The 17,326-nt window shown below is 47.3% G+C and overlaps 1 protein-coding gene across 1 annotated transcript in view; it reads right to left on the minus strand.

Annotated features, from left to right (window-relative positions):
* Positions 1 to 7,021: 7,021 nt before the first annotated feature.
* LOC129380179 (glutathione S-transferase 4-like) overlaps positions 7,022 to 17,326 on the minus strand; it is a 32,810-nt gene continuing 22,505 nt past the window's right edge. Inside the window, exons 4-5 of the mRNA XM_055067611.2 lie at positions 9,668 to 9,838; positions 7,022 to 7,235 (exon numbers count right to left, since the gene is read on the minus strand). Coding sequence (XP_054923586.2) covers positions 7,098 to 7,235; positions 9,668 to 9,838 — 309 coding nt within the window. The 3' untranslated portion in view covers positions 7,022 to 7,097. The remainder of the gene's footprint in view (positions 7,236 to 9,667; positions 9,839 to 17,326) is intronic.

The raw sequence follows: 17,326 nt of genomic DNA on the forward strand, positions 1-17,326 counted from the left end.
CCGCAGACTTACAGCGAATGATGCGAAATTGTTTGGATAAGCGCATTTAAATACCACAATCCGGCGTAGAACCAGGCGTAGAACCAAAGTGGCCTTTCTAATAAAGACCTTGAAAACAGCAGACGTATCCGGTACAGTGCAAAAAATAGCAAAGCGGTCGTTTGCCGGTAATAGTGGTTGCAAAATGTGCAGGTGCTCAATGTGGAAACGTGGAAACGTGGCAATCGCGCAGTATAAAAGGCCTGTTTATAGCCATTAAGTGAAATTGAACATAGGCCTCTGAAAAGCAGAGAAAGCTCAAAGCTCCCAACTCGAGGCATGCATGTGTTTACCAGTAACAATGCTTTAATTCAAATAAAATTTAAAATAAGCAACTTAAGCGCATAGCTGTTTAGGGTGGGAACATGGCAATAGCGAAGTAGAAAAGGTCCGTCTATAGGCATTAGGTGAAACCAAGCATTCACGTTTTCACAAGCAGAGGAAACAGAAAGCACTGAAGTCGAGCTATACCGGTTTTTAGCGGTAACGGTGCTTCAAACAAAAAAAAAAAAAAAAAACAAGGTAACTAAAGTGTATGGCTTCATAGGACGAAAAGATGACATTCGAGCAGTATAAGAGGTCTGTTTAAAGGCATTAAACTTAAGAACATTAGGCATTTAAAATCATTAAACTAGCAGAAATAACAAGCCACATCTATAGCTGCTCATTGTGCAGACATGAAAATCGCTAAGCCTAAATTGTTCGTTTGTAGGCACACAGCGAAACCAAGCATATGCATATGCTAGCCCGAGCTTTATTTGCTTTTTCAATGCCTGCCAGATGCGGCCGTTCCAACCGTTCACTACCCTCTCCTATCGTCCTCTCCTACTCTCCCCGTCGGCTAGCGTTCGTACCTGTTTTACGGTCGTGGGCGAGAGTGATATCTAGTTGGCCTGTTACGACAGACGCGTGATAACCTGACAGACGCAGGGACAGAGCGTCTACCGTTTCTCCACCGGAGCGGCAGCGGCGCGCGCTCAGATGCACGCTTGGCGCACGCAGTCGCACCTTTATTGAGGAGCTTTAGTCGTGCCATCTGCGTAGCGTCGCATCACGGTAACTCACTCAACATAGGCGCACTAACGGTTTCCACTTCGGAATGAGCCATTGCACTGCGATGTCTATGCGCCAGCAAAGGAAGTTTAAGTTACTGAACCTGAGCAATACAAACAGAAAAACAAACAAAGAAACAAGTTGGAGAACGCTTAAAATTCGCCTTTAAGAGTGAACACAACAGCATTCAAAAATCGCCGACTGCTTCTCACGCTTCCTGGTAACTGCAGCTTATGCAGCTGTAATGTTTTCTTGGAAACATAGGCGGCAAATTCTATTTACGAAGGCCAGATCTTGGTTCTTTTTTCCGACCCCCCTACGGCGGGCGCCATCGCTGCCGCGGATGCGCGGAGGTGAGCACCATCTATATGATGTTGCAAGGAACTGAGCGGGTCGCGCCGTTCCTACTAAGACAGACCCCAAACATCAGCTGGAAAACAGGTTTGTGTATGAGCTTGCACATAACAGAATTATGTTTTCTCGTATATTCAAATTACAATCCTACGCTAGCATGTCTGTAGGTTGTGTGTAAGTCGTACTTTACGAATTTGCTGACAAATGTTACTTTGAGAAATTCAATTAGAGCACTAATGCCTATGCGCCACGCGCACGGCCTGCATAGTTCTGGTGCATGGTTCGGCCAGATTTTACAGCGATGTTGTGCGTAGCTAGTGGCTAATGGCTCTTACCGCGAAAACCCTCATGCCCCCGTAAGCCATCATTAAATGCATTGGCACGTAGGCCCGCATGGCAGAGGCTAGAAGTGCTCAGTGAAGTGAAGCCAGGGGTGGGGCACTCTCAAGCTCACCAAATGGCCACAGAGGCCGCCGAAAAAATTTACCGCATGGCGTTGACAATAAAACAAGAATAGTACAGCCATTTGAAGTCTGCCTAACTGAGCCTAATATATCCCGCTAGAGACGGCACATAAGCATATTTTCAATCTAAAAATTTTATCCCACACTTATCGATGCGTTTTTATTACGCGACAAAGAATACAAAATTATCGTTCCTAATTATGCACTCTACTCTTTATTAATAACTTGTTTTTTCTATTATAAACGCAAAATAGCCTTCAGCATAATCGACCTCCCACGTGACCTCTGGCATGGCTATAAATTTTTTACCAGTATGTTCGTGCGCACGGCAGGTACGGACTCTTTGGTTCATACACTTCAGCTGGGCGCTCATTTTGTGCTAAAACAACTTTATTGCACTTCGATACCTCGCAGTATACAACTTGGGGTAAAGTGACGTGATGCGAGCGGAGATGTAAGCCCGAAAGCTAGGTTTCGGTCGTGAGCCATGCGGAACTAGTCTGCATCAAAGCAGGGAATTTAAATCTGCTGTGACTGACGGCGGAAATACCGGTAAGGCTTTAAACATCGCGGCTTGAATTGTTATGTAATATTCGTCTCTTTATAATTGCAGGCGGAGACAAGTTTTACATATGACATTGTATGGGCGGCCAGACATTACACAAGGCGTTACACATGGGCAGTCAGGACCCTCCTTCGTTGTATTTGAAATAAACCTTTATTTACGAGGCAATCGTTATACATACAATCACGAAAGAAAGAGAGAGCGATGTCGGAAGGAGCGTCAAAATTTTCATCTTATTGTAGCCGTGACCGTGGACGACTGAGTAGCTATATCAATATCATAAAGGGCGTCCCAGCTAATTTTAGCCACAGTTGAAAAATATGCCAACGCCGCGTAGGTGGACAAAACGAAGATAATGTTATTTGCCGTCGCTTGCAGATACTCAAATTATGTGTTTCATTTGCCTAATTACATAATTATTTTTAACTAAGCGATTAACTTCTAGAATAATGTAACTAGGTGAAAAATGACAATGAGAAAATTATAGGGCGACATGAAAAACTCCCTATAAAGCTCTCTGTAAATGAATACATAGTACATAAAAGTGTTTTTCTGAGCGTGAAAGCAGTCCGCGAATACTCGCAAAGTGCCTCGAGCAGAAGGTCGCGCGGCAGTTTTGCGTGCATTGGCGGGCTTCTTTCACGATCGCAAGAACACTTTGATGTAGCAGGTATTGAGCAACGGGAAGCTGTACCGGGAGTTTTTCATGTTTCTCTGCAATTTTTTCATTGTCACTTCTTACCTAATTGTAATATTTTATGAGTTGAATCGTTAATTAAGACTAATTATTTAGTTCGGCAGAATGAAAATCATAATTTGAGTATCTCCAAACGACGGCAAACAACATTAACTTGGCTCTGTCAAGCTAAGGGCATTCGCATATTTATAAGCTGTGGCTAAGGTTAGCTGCGACACCCCGTATATTATTTTCCAGTCTGCCGGCAGCTTTCGTCATCCAGAAAACCAAATAACCAATGCTTAAATTAAAGTGAAAATACTGAATTTAACGTATTAAACAGTTTCACGCATAATATTTCGCTCATAATTCGTACGTGCTGGTTCCAAAAAGTCTTGCTGTTCAATTTGCTTCACATTATGACATTTATTTTTGCAGCAGTCAAGCATTGTTTCACGTTCGTGCCGAGAAGGAATGAATTCATTTCGAATATCTTCATGTCTTTCCTGCATTCGCCTGTGGAACCAGCAGTGTTATTCTTCTAGTAAGAATGAGAGCACAGATCTTCTCAGTCGTGAGCTAACTAATACTTCAGCTATTGGCATGCATTTTAGTTAGATAGACATCAATTTTATTGAGAATAGCAATATTTTTTTCACACGCTGCTTTAGTAGCCTAGAACAAACCGTTTGCATTTGCATGTTTTCTAAAGGGACAAAACATTACAATATATATTTCACACCTTTTTCGCATTTCATATTGCAAAATTGTGTTTTTTCAATTTCTCATGCAGTGAAAATTTCTGTCCCAGACATGCATTAAAGAGGACGGCACCAGTGTAATGCAACACACACCGCGCACTAAAGAGAAGCTACTGCCTGCTACAACAAGGCGATTTTATGCACTTTTGCTGATGATGAAGATAAACAACACCGGGTTCAGAAATAAATATGCTTGGCATAAGCTGTATTGGCTTGCCAGTCTTGAGAGGCATGTCATTTTTTTGTCGCAGATGACATGAATGTTTGTTCGAGTTTCCGGCTCAGCATAATTAGTTCTACCATAAAATAAAAAACTGCACGAATTTCGCTAATCTGTCCTGTATCTCATGTGTTACTGTTCTGCCCCAACAGAGTCTGCACCAAGCACACCTTGATCTACACCAACAGAAAGAGGCTGGAGCCGAATTGCCAAAGTTCTTACAACAGGAACAAAGAAGCGCATGCAGAAGTATTTGGATGGGATATCAAGTCTATGGAGGACTGTGTCAAGACTGAAATGAGCTTCAGCTATCATTCTACGAGCACGGATATTTGCCGAGCTATTCAGGTACCTCAACAAAGATTTTCTAAATATGTTTCGCGTTCAGATGCACCGGCGATCTCTGAACAAGCATAGATGACGCTGGCCACGAGTGTTCCATTAGTTCAGCCTTCCTTAATCAAGCCTCTGGGGACGTTGAATGCCATTTATGCCAAGCACAATTTTCTCTCTGAATGCAAGCTTTTTATTGCTCATTCTTGTTAGAGATCATTCATCTTCCTCATCCAAACCTACAGGTCAACGGATTCTTCGTTCGTACTTAGTATCAGTCTCTGTCTCGCAACATAACATATCTGTTACAAGATTTTCCAGTGTACGTTATATGGGCAATCCCTCTCCTGAAATAGCTGATGTGGCATCGGCGTGTGTCTTCCCTCAAATGGACCCTGAACCACACCTCGGGCTTGGTGATATAACATAGGCCGCGGGTAGCATACGCTGTTTTGCTGTCGTACGCGGTGCGTGGAGCTCGCGAGTGGATCGCGAAGTCACCTTTTTCTCAAACGCTCTTTTTAACAGACGGTACTACCCTCACTCTCTTCTAGGCACACAATTTCGTCATCGTACGCACTATTTCGTCATTCCCTATCAGCTACTATTGGCCGACAGCTGATATGGAGCTGCTGTCGAATACATGGGGTAGATACCACGGCCGCCGCGAGGTGCCGCCACGATTCCACTGGCAAGGCGCACTGCGGCTCGCTGAGGACAACCGCATTTATCATATGTTTAGCCCGTCAGAGGCACCAACGGCGGTAGTCTTGGCGTCTACGTTAACATCCAAAGTGACATTTGAACTTTCGCACCTTGTGCTGTGTAGAAATTGAGTCTTCTTAATATTTTTAGCTTTCGCTGCTTCCAAAGCAGAGCGTCTTCTTTATTGAATGCAAGCTCTCTTATCCCCATAGTTAATTCCTAGTCTCCCTAAAGATTGCTCTTCCTGCTCGATAGCTGGACTCCTTGCGCAAGCTACACGGAAATAATTGATTGCAGAACGTGGTTTCGCAGCCGCGCCTGGTCGTGGTCGCCGTGTTACGTTTCTCTGATGTGGAGGCCTGGTCAGTTGCATTGGGAAGCAGTCTGTCCACCTAAACGCCCGCTCCGGCAGTCTGAACAGCGACATAGACTCCATAGATACACGCATCGTAACCGGTGCTCCCCGTTCGTTCTTTCCTGCTGTCGCCGTGAGCAAATTGTGCTTGTGGCCTACCTTGGCCGCGATTTTCAGCACTCCTTTCACGAAATAATTATTGGCTATATTTTTGGTTGCAACGCTTTGCCTAACTAGTTCACAGTACGAGAGCTAGAACTTTTATTGGAAGCTAGATAAATTTGCATGAATTACGCTTGCTGACTACGCATTCTGACAACGTGATCTCCTTCCCCATCCCCCGGAACAAAACGCATTAAAATCGATTAAAGCTTCAAATATATACGTCATAAATGGTGTTCATATAATTAATGAAAACCATAAAGGAGATTTCCTCGCACCTTTATTGGGAATTGCAATCGAACGTGCCTGCGCAAGTGAGTTATACAATCTTGACTACAAGCCAAAGCTTGAATCGTTAAACGAGAAGCGTTACGTTTTGTACTTCTCAGTGCAAATTACTCCACTTGAAATTCTCTTTGAAGCAGGTGATCAACAGCGTCTCGGCATTTCCAGTATGATGCAATCCGTAATAAAGCATCATGTGCACAGAGTCACAAAGTGTGTGGGAACCACAAATATTTTCTAATGCACATAACAGCAACCTCAGCGCATTTTGGTCCCCATGTGGTGCGCATCGGCCTCACCAAACAGATCCTGTTTCTAGTTTGTGACGAAATGGTTGCCGTACCTAAGGAGCATTTCACCAGTTTGCTTCAGAAAGGAGCAGCGTCTAGAGAACGTATCATTGATTTGCATTTGCATTTTATTCCTTTTTGCTATTTTTGCTGAAGGCGCTCCTTTCTAGAAGCCGCAGTACGTCCAGCATGGGAGTCCTGAGTTCAGTCCATGGCTATTCGCCCAAAAAACTAGGCGTCGCGTAAAGAAACGAGCAACTGGGAGCATGTGCTGCGCGACGTTACTATAGCAACTGTTCGCAATGTGTTCTACCAGGGTGTGAGGACGGCCACTGCTGTGAAGAGGTTCCTTCGTTTGTTTTTATTTGCTCTCTCAACAACTCAACTCCTTCGTTCAATACCAGCACACTTACAAAATTTCCTCTCTTATTCCTCTCTATACCTTTCCCGCGCTGTCTTTTATTTTATTCCACATAAGTATTTACCCCTTGATAATTATGTAGTACAAGAGATGCACACTTTTAAAGGAATTTTAGCGTCCTCCGTCATTCTCTCATGACCAGGTATTCACTTTCGTTCAAGCGGCAGGTCGCCATGCCGTGTTATTGGCTTCAAGGTGGTCGACCATATCCATGCAGTGCTTCGCCTGCAGCCTAATTATGTGCGACTCAGCATGCTAAGAAAGAAAGCACAAAAATACAAAGAAGCACTTCAGAAAGTGCGCTTTTTACCAACGTAGTAAAGATTGCTGCGATCAAATTAGAACATATGTATGGTTTATCAACAACAACAGTACTCAGTCATCAAACCGCGCACTTTATTAGCGCGTATGGGACTATTTCATATCAGCCAACTGCCCCTTGTACTTGTCTATGGCTGGCTTGTAAATTTCATCAAAGTAAGGGTGCTCGCGCTTGACTCGGTCGTAGTAGCTTGCCAGCTTGGGAAATTTCGAAGGGTTGATAAAGATGTTCTGAAATGTAAAGGAATCAGATAATAAATAACTTGTCAGGCCAACTGTATGTGCAACAAAAATTGGCAACTCACACAGAACGCTCACAGGCACTGGTATGAATATTCAGTTCATGACAACCACGGCCAAAAAAACGCAAAGTAAATTATGTGCGACGTAAAAGAGCTGCACGCAGGAAAGACCGCCGTGTTGTGTCTGCTGAGGACTATGTATACAGCAAATGACAAAACAGGCTTAATCGCTAAACAAGGTGGCATTGCCGTTTCGTCGATTACAAGCAGCAAGTAGCTAGGGCAATAGCAGGCACCTAATACAAGCGACGCAGCTATTGGCTTAGGATTGAGGATCCAGGGCAAATGTCTCTACAATCTTCGGTTCGCAGACGACACTGTCCTGTTCAGACACACAGTGGACGAGTTACAACAAATGATTGAGGACATCAACAGTGTAAGTGTAAGAGTGAGGTTGAAGAATATTATGCAGAAGACAAAAATAATGATCAATAGCCTGGCAAGAGGACAAGAGTTCAGGATCGCCAGTCAACCTCTAGAGTTTGTGAAGGACTACGCTTACCAAGGTCAACAGGTAAAGTCACAGGGGACTCTGATCATGAGATCATGATCCGTTTTCGCGCTTCTTACTGGCTCTCCGCGCTGGCAGCAAGAACTAAGTTTTAAAATCCGTCAACGTTTAGTCCTATCTCACGCTGTGGCCAATGCATTAGCTGTGTTTTGTCGTAAATATTGAAATCAGCATTTTCTTTTGATGCCGCTAGGACAACTAAGGAGGCGCCAAGCCGTAAAGTTGTTTGACTTCCAGTTCGCGGATGGCGCCACAGCATTAGCACTGGTGATGCCTTGGCAATGCGGAACGCTATTAATGCCTAATTGTTCACTGCGTGATTAATTTAGTACTCCGCTGTGCGTGATGACGGTACCGAGTAAGCGCCAAATAGGCGCCGAGCAGACGATGTGGTGTGGGCGAAGATTTATTTTGCACGTTAGCCTTTACTACTGTCAAAGGAGGATGGAATGAACTGCTCAGAAAGCATGTGGAAGAAGCAAGGCGCCACTCCTGCATTCATGCAAATGCAACTTAGGGTTAGAACACGTGAACATTTGTTACGTAAATCTACCGACCATGGAGCATGTACCGACAGGATCGCAAGCAGACGTCGAGCAGACTACGCAGTGAAAATATACACATCTTGAGGAGAATTCAGCCTTCCCATTGGCTAAGGAGTCCTGCAGCTTAAATAGCGCTGCAAGAACACACTGATAATAAAGCTCCTTAAGACGCATGTGCAGTTGCATGAGAGCTTTGTGGTGACTCGCAGTGAGATGCTGCGCTTTTCGCATTTTTCAACATCTAAATATTTTTTTTGCCTTCTTATCTCTGCTCTCGAAATTTAGTCTTCTTCCGCAGCTAATAAATATTTGATTGTAATAATTTTCTAAGCGATCTTTTACTACTTTCATTGTTTCTATGGCATTCAGCCACGGCAGCTTGTACTGCGGCTGCAACAGACGCCGTGGAAACCTGGGCTGATTCAGAAGAGGAAACGTTTTTTTTTTTTCCGTGGAGGCATAACGAATGCAAGAACTTTAACATTCTATATTCACAACAACAATGATAACATAGAATTTAAAAACAAGGTTCAGCTGAATAGGTTGTTGTGCAATAGAAACAGGAAATTTGAATTTGATGCAAAGTGCAATTTCTCGCTCGGAATACGTTTGGTACGCAGACCTGCGTTCCTTTAGCAGTTTGATCCTCTAGACTGTTCAGAACAACACGCACTCAACAGATTTGACAGCAGTTGCCTGCCGTAAGGAATCAACACGGCACGGATTAGTACGAAAGCCGCACTGGTATTTAGTCCTCCAAATATTTAATCCGCAAATTTCTATACCATGCATGCGCCCGTTCCTTGAAACCTACTTCCTTTACATCAAATTTGACATAGAACTATAAACTACATCATATCTTCACCATATCTACGTCATACACTACATCATAATCATATATATATATATATATATATATATATATATATATATATATATATATTTACACATGACTCATACCTAGAAATGTAGATGTGTGCTTCAGTTTCCCTTTTTCATGTCTATAACGATAGATGATTGTGACACCTATACATATTGCTCAGTTCTGAAGTTGGACTGTTGATGCCTCAATTCCTTAATGTTCTTTCATATATTGATAATTGTAAAACGAGCTACTGATTACGTAAACCTCAAATACCCCACTGACATTTCCAACAACTGATTATATCTAGTGGAAGAAATGCCTTTGAAATTTTGATACGTCGGTTGCCAACGTTAATCATTTCTGCATTAGGCAGCTCAATAACAACAGGGGCCGTAGAGATTACTTGCAATTAAGGTGGTCATGACACGGTGAAGCATTACCTCGAGTACCGCAGGGATGCGTCCGGCCAACGCCATATCGGCGACGGTGAAAGTGTCGCCAGCCGCGAACTTGCCGTCACCGATAAGGTGTTCCAGCCCTCTGGCGCAATTCTCTTCCAATGCTGTAATCTGTTCAGTCGTCGGCTTGGTCTTCTGGGTTATTATAGGAAGCTGCAATAAAAAAGAAGTCGCAGTTTCGCTCGCAAGTTGAAGCATCGATTTCGAGATCAAATTAGTGCACAGCTATAAGAAGTAAGGATAGTAGTTTTATCGGCTATATAAACTCGGAAGCGCTTACTTACTAACTGAATTAACGAGCGTATGGTGTCAGCGCGCGAGTAAACATGAACAGGTCACATTCAAGGAGTGCGCACACTCGCTGTCAAAACGCTGGTGTGAGAAGCGTGAATGGAGCAGCGCGCGAAGTGACCTTCGTGTGGTCTGCCGCTTGAACACAAAAGCGTCGAGCATACAGCGCGCTCAAAGGTGTGAGACGTCTGCACATAATTTTCAAGATACGGCGCGCGTGGCCGCCCCTCCCCTTCCCTCCCACGCTGCCTCCCCGCTTGCCTCCATATTGGGGGCGAGCTGCACTACTGAAAAAGCTGGCGCCACCGTTGGCGTGACGTGCATTGAGGAATCACGTGGACACAGCGGCCGCGTCGGTTGCTTCAGAAGCGCCGACGCGAGCTAAAAACGAAAGTTTAATGACGCACCTGCGCTGCGGTACTGATTCCGCAAATTTCTACACTATGCATGCGCCCGTTCCTTAAAACCTACTTCCTTGAAATAAAATTGAGACATAGCCAAACTATAAACTACATCATTTACATATATATATATATATATATATATATGTTGTCGCGAAGCACTTTGAGCAGTAAGCGTTCGCGACTATAACGTTGGAGCAGCGAGCGGTAGTGTAGCCGACCGAGCACCGAAACAAGGTTCTTCTTTCTCGTCGTCGTTGTCTCTCTCCTAGCCACAGCACCACTGCTCCCTATTTTACAGTACAGTTATCTCCCCCGCGGAAAGGAAGCCGTCCCGGCGACCTACGGGTAGGACAGCACAGGCGGATCATAGTAGGGCTTGAGACGCTGGGCATGCACAATTTCTCGTCCACAACGGCGATGATCCAAAGGTAGCTCGAGGGGTTCCACAATATAGCTGACTGGAGACGTTTGGTTGATCACGCGGTACGGGCCTTGGTAATTCGACGCGAGTTTCGGTGACAGTCCAGTGGTAGAGGCTGGAACCCAAAGCCACACTAGCGAGCCAGGAGCATAGGATACAGGAGCATTGGAACTTTCTCGATGGTGCTTCTGGCGTTGCTGGTCTTCTGACGTAAATATACGGGAAAGCTTGCGAAACTCTTCTGCGTGTGCAGCAGCTTCGGATAGGGTAGTTGTTTCCGTGGAGTCAGGGCGGTACGGAAGGATAGTATCCATTGTGGAAAAAGGTTCGCGTCCGTACAGGTGAAAGAAGGGCGAAAATCCCGTGGTAGTCTGCGTGGCGGTGTTGTAAGCGTAGGTCAGAAAAGGTAGAACATGGTCCCATTTGGTTTGGTCGGATGCAACGTACATGGCCAGCATGTCACCAAGAGTGCGATTAAAGCGCTCGGTCATGCCATTAGTCTGCGGATGATACGCAGTAGTGGTGCGATGAATGATGCGGCATTCTTTGAGGAGAGCCTCGATGACGTCGGAGAGGAAGACGCGGCCTCTGTCACTGAGTAATTCCCTGGGAGCTCCGTGGCGAAGGATGATGTGGCGCAGGAGAAACCAGGCGACGTCACGTGCAGAAGCGCTGGACAAAGCGGAAGTTTCCGCATAGCGCGTAAGATGGTCGATGGCCACGATTACCCAGTGATTGCCATCTGATGTGGTTGGTAAAGGTCCATAAATGTCGATGCCTACTCGATCAAAAGCACGTGCTGGGCAAGGCAAAGGCTGCAACGGGGCGGTTGAACGACGAGGGGGATCTTTACGGCGATGGCAAACCAGACAGGAGCGGACATGATCGATGAATCGATACATCCCCCGCCAGTAGTAACGAAGGCGTAGACGCGCGTATGTCTTCAGTACCCCTGCATGCGCGCACTGGGGATCGTCGTGGAATGCTGCGCAAATATCCGAACGCAGGTGTCGCGGGATGACAAGCAACCATTTGCGGCCGTGCGGGAGGTAGTTGCGACGGTACAAGAGCCCGTCGCGAATGGAGAAGTGATGTGCTTGGCGACGTAATGCGCGATTGTTAGTGGGTGTCGATGGGCTGGAAGAAAAACGCAGCATGGACACAATCCATGGGTCTTTCTTCTGCTCCAGAAGAATGTCCGTGGCAGCAAGGGAAGACTCGGACAATGATGCCTTCAGCAAGCTAGCCTCGTCTGTTACTGGCGAACGAGACAAGGCATCCGCATCGGAATGTTTTCGGCCAGAACGATACAGCACGCGAATGTCGTACTCCTGCAGTCGAAGGGCCCATCGAGCAAGACGACCGCACGGTTCTTTTAAGGACGACAGCCAGCACAGCGAATGGTGATCAGTTATGACGTCAACCGGGCGGCCATAAAGATACGGACGGATTTTGGTTATGGCCCAAATTATAGCCAGGCATTCCTTTTCTGTGACAGAATAGTTCGATTCAGGTTTAGTGAGTGCACGACTGGCGAAGGCAACGACGTACTCATCGAAGCCAGCCTTTCTCTGAGCGAGAACGGCCCCAAGGCCAACGCCACTGGCATCCGTGTGTATTTCAGTTGGAGCACTTGGGTCGAAATGGCGCAGGATTGGTGGTGACGTCAAGAGACGACGCAGCTTTGTGAAGGCGGCATCGCAATCCGGTGACCAGGTTGGAAGGTTGTGGCCACCATGAAGAAGCTGCGTTAAAGGGTGCTATTATAGTGGCGAAATTGCGGATGAAACGGCGAAAGTATGACGCTAATCCAATGAAGCTGCGCAGTTCTTTCAAAGTCGTTGGTCGGGGAAACTGGGCAACAGCTTGTAGTTTCGCCGGATCAGGGAGTACACCTTCTTTCGACACGACATGGCCGAGGATGACCAGCTGCCGGGCAGCGAAGTGACACTTCTTCAAGTTAAGCTGGAGGCCAGCATCGGCGATGCACTTTAGGACGCGTTCAAGTCGAAGTAAGTGGGAAGGAAAGTCCGGTGAAAAGATAACGATGTCGTCCAGATAACACAGACATATCTGCCATTTGAGGCCGTGCAAGATGTCCATCATTCTTTCAAATGTGGCAGGCGCATTACATAGGCCAAATGGCATCACGGTGAATTCAAATAAACCGTCAGGTGTGATGAAGGCCGTTTTCGGACGGTCTGACTCAGCCACTGGCACTTGCCAGTACCCGGATCGTAAGTCTAAGGATAAGTAGAATTCAGCGCCTTGGAGGCAGTCTAGCGCGTCGTCAATACGGGGTAGCGGATAAACGTCCTTGCGTGTGATCTTATTAAGTCGCCGGTAGTCCACGCAAAAGCGAATTGTGCCATCTTTCTTTTTTACCAGCACTACAGGAGAAGCCCAGGGACTGTGCGAAGGTTGTATGACACCGCGTTGGAGCATGTCTGCAACTTGCTCAGCGATCACGCTACGCTCCGTGGCGGATACACGATACGGCGCCTGTGGCGTAAAGGCGCATGGTTGCCGGTGTCGATGTGATGGACAACAGTGGAAGTACGGCCTAAGCGAGATTGTTGTAGGTCGAATGACGTGCGAAAGCGGTCTAGAAGATGGACGATCTGGGCGTGCTGCGCTGGAGTGAGGTTGGGATCAATACACTGGTAAAATGTTGGGTCACACGGCGGCGTGGGAGGAGAAACTTGAAGGGCCAGAGCGTCAACCGGAGGAGAAGCCGGGTCGTCAGGCACATCGTAAAGGAAGGTTGGTTCGATTTCGTCGGCATAACCAAGACACTCATTGTGGAGCAGGCTAGCAGGGCAAGGAAACAGGTTCGATACATAAAGTGCGCTCTAACCTTGTCGAATGGCAAGAATGGCAAAAGGAAGCAAGAAAGGATGGCGGCGAGCAACAAGCTTGGACGGCGTGAAAAGAACTGTGGAGTCGGACAACCCAACGCAGGAGACGGGTACAAGTGCGCCAGAGTATGGAGGAATCTCGGTGTCAGCGCTGACGAACACACGACCGGAAGTGTCATCAATATCTTCAAAAACGTTGGTGCCGAATGGCGACAGCGCGAGTTCAGCACGGGCACAATCTATAACCGCATGATGAGAGGACAGAAAGTCCCATCCTAAAATCATGGCATGGGAGCAGCGAGGCAGAACAACGAACTCAATATGGTATAAAGCGCCGCTTATAACAACACGCACGGTACACTTCCCTAAGGGTTCAATCGGCGCAGCGCTTGCTGTACGTAATGAAATGGCTGAATAAGTCGTCGCGACTTTTCTAAGGGTAAGACGAAGCTGGTCCGAAATCACTGATATTGCTGCTCCCGTGTCTACAAGCGCATGAACGGCAATGTCTTCTGCATAAACTTCAAGGACGTTCGCAGGAAAGAAATGAGGTCTTGAGGAGTTCGCTGAGATCGCAGTTCTTGCCTCCGGAACTGCGGTCCTTAGTTTTCCTCTCGGATAGCTTCAGGACGACGGATAAGTGGCGACAGAGAACGCCGACGGGGAGGCGGAGACCGACGGGTATTGAAGGGTCGGGAAAGAGGAGACGAGGCTTCGAAGGGCTGAGCGGCAGTAGCAGAACGGGACGGAGAGTCGAAACCGTTACTTTGTGCCCTCGGAGAATCCGAAGGATACCATCCACGCCGGCGGCAAAGCCGTGCTACATGCCCAGGTAGGCCGCACGAATAACAGATAGGCCGATTGTCATGGGTGCGCCATGGATTGAGAACAGCGGGCGGAGACTGTTGGAAATATTGGCGAGGTGGGCGCACGGGCTGCTGTGGCAGACAGTAGCTGCTTGGTGGGGGCAGGAGAATATGCTGGAGCTGCTTGCGGAGGTGAAGGAAAGGCGCTGGTAAGTCTGGATTGATTACCTGCAGACGGAGGCCTTGGATTAGCGACAACGGAGCGTACGTAAGTAGCACAGGCGTAAGAGGCGGTATATGAGCAAGTGGTACTGCGTTAGCGACTTGTTCTTGTATCATGTGACGGAGATCTGGAGACAAGCGCGGCTCTGAGGCTGGAGCGACTGGCAGAAGAGAGAGTTGGTGCGCCACTTCTTCTCGCACAAATTGCTTGATTCTGTTGAAAGTTTCTGAACTGCAAGGAGTAGAAGTGACACCATCACTCAGAGCTGAAAGCGCGACGTCCGGAGCGAGTGCTTGGCGCGTAGAAAGCCGTTGTTTGCGCAGCTCCTCATAGCTCTGGCAAAGCGTTATGATGTCGTTGACCGTCTGAGGATTCCTTGCCAAGAGCATTTGGAAGGCGTCATCTTCTATGCCTTTCAAGATGTTCTTGACCTTGGCATCTTCGGTCATATCTGGGTCTATACACCGGCTGATGTCAACTACATCTTCAATGTAGCTCGTAAACGTTTCGCCTTTTTGTTGGGCACGACAGCAAAGCTGTTGTTCAGCCCGAAGTTTGCGCACAGCAGGGCGACCGAATACTTCTTGAAGTGCCGTTCGGAATGCTGTCCAGGTGGAAAAGTCAGCCTCATGGTTGCGGAACCAAAGATGGGCGACCCCGGAAAGGTAGAATGCCAAGCTTCTCAGCTTCAGACCATTTGTTGTGGGCACTCACTCGGTTGTATGATGACAGCCAGTCCTCTACGTCATGATCGTCAGTGCCATTGAATATGGGAGGATCCCGTTGGCGTGGCGCACCAGGACAGACGACTGGAGGCGGTGCCATGGGTGGCGCGGTAGGCCTAGTCTCCTCAGGCATGGGAGATGTGACAGGGATCGTCCGGCTTCGGAGTTCCAGGTTTGCAATAAGTCCAGCACCTTCCGCCAAATGTCGCGAAGCACTTTGAGCAGTAAGCGTTCGCGACTAGAACGTTGGAGCAGCGAGAGGTAGTGTTGCCGACCGAGCACCGAAACAAGGTTGTTCTTTCTCGTCGTCGTTGTCTCTCTCCTAGCCACAGCCCCACTGCTCCTTATTTTACAGTACAATAAATATATATATATATATATATATATATATATATATATATATATATATATATATATATATATATATATATATATATATATATATTGTTACGGGGTTAAAAAACAGTCAGACGTATATTTACAGAACATTTACGATAATCGTAGCGGCTGACAAGATGATAGACAGCGCGCGAAGTCCAGAGCGTCGTCTTCTTCCGACCGAGCTGACAACATCTTCTTCGTCAGCGTGTCACATGACCCCCAGCGTCGGAAGCACCGTCTCGGTGCTGGTTAGGAGGCGGGCGAGTGATACAACTTAAGACGCGCAAAATGGACCGCGTCGGAGCGATGCTGAAGCACGGTTGGCTCAAGAGGGGCGATTTCATACGCTACGTCAGTTACCTTACACAAGAGACGGTAAGGGCCAGAGTAGCGTGAAAGTGACTTCTCCGAGAGGCCAACGCGTCGCGACGGCGACCAAAGGAGAACCAGGGTACCCGGTGTGTAATGGACGTCACGATGGCGGGCGTCATATATGCACCGCTGATTGTCCTGCGACTCCACAAGTCGACGTCGTGCAATATGGCGTCCTTCTTGAGATTTGAGTATGGCTTCACGGGCGAACTCGGACGTGGAATTCAGGCTAGCAGGCAGAATGGTGTCGAGAGGTAGCTTAGGGTCGCGGCCAAACAAGAGAAAGAATGGAGAGAAGCCGGCGGTATCATGGCGAGACGTATTATAGGCGAAAGTAACGAACGGCAGCGCAACGTCCCAGTCGCGATGTTCAGCGGAGACATACATGAACAGCATGTCAGTAAGAGTGTGGTTAAGGCGCTTGGTTAGACCGTTCGTTTGTGGATGGTAAGCAGTAGCAAGTTTGTGTTTACTCGCGCACGAGTGCAGAATGTCGTTGACAACTTTAGAAAGAAAGTAGTGGCCGCGGTCGGTGAGGAGCTGTCGAGGGGCTCCCGTGGTGAAGGATGACGTTCTCTAGGAGGGAGTCCGTGACATCGGTTGCACAGCTTGTCGGAAGAGCCCGTGTGATTGCATATCGGGTGGCGTAGTCTGTTGCTATAGCAATCCACTTGTTTCCCGAATCAGACATGGGAAAAGGACCTACAAGATCAACACCTACACGGAAGAATGGTTCTGATGGTACGTCAACTGGTTGAAGGCGGCCAGCAGTCAGTGTGGTCGGCTTTTTGCGTCGTTGACACAGGTCACACGCAGCGAAGTAACGGCAGACGTCACGGTATAGACCAGGCCAATAGAAGCGCCGACGAATGCGGTCATAGGTCCGCGACACACCAAGGTGACCGGCAGTCGGGACATCATGAAGCAGGGCGACAACAGTCTGACGCAGATGCTCAGGCACAACAAAGAGTCGGGCAGGGCCGTCCGGGCGCATGTTAGAGCGGTACAATGTACCTACCATCTTGGAGTTCAAACATGCGAAGGGAAGGATCAGGCGTCGTTGAAGTGAGCCGTTGAATGAGGTCTTATAAGGAAGCTTCCCGACCTTGTTCGGCTCCAATATCGCGAAAAGCAGCCAGAGAGAAAACTGTGACAGGTAT

Source organism: Dermacentor andersoni, chromosome 3, assembly GCF_023375885.2.
Source record: "Dermacentor andersoni chromosome 3, qqDerAnde1_hic_scaffold, whole genome shotgun sequence".
Taxonomy (NCBI): domain Eukaryota; kingdom Metazoa; phylum Arthropoda; class Arachnida; order Ixodida; family Ixodidae; genus Dermacentor; species Dermacentor andersoni.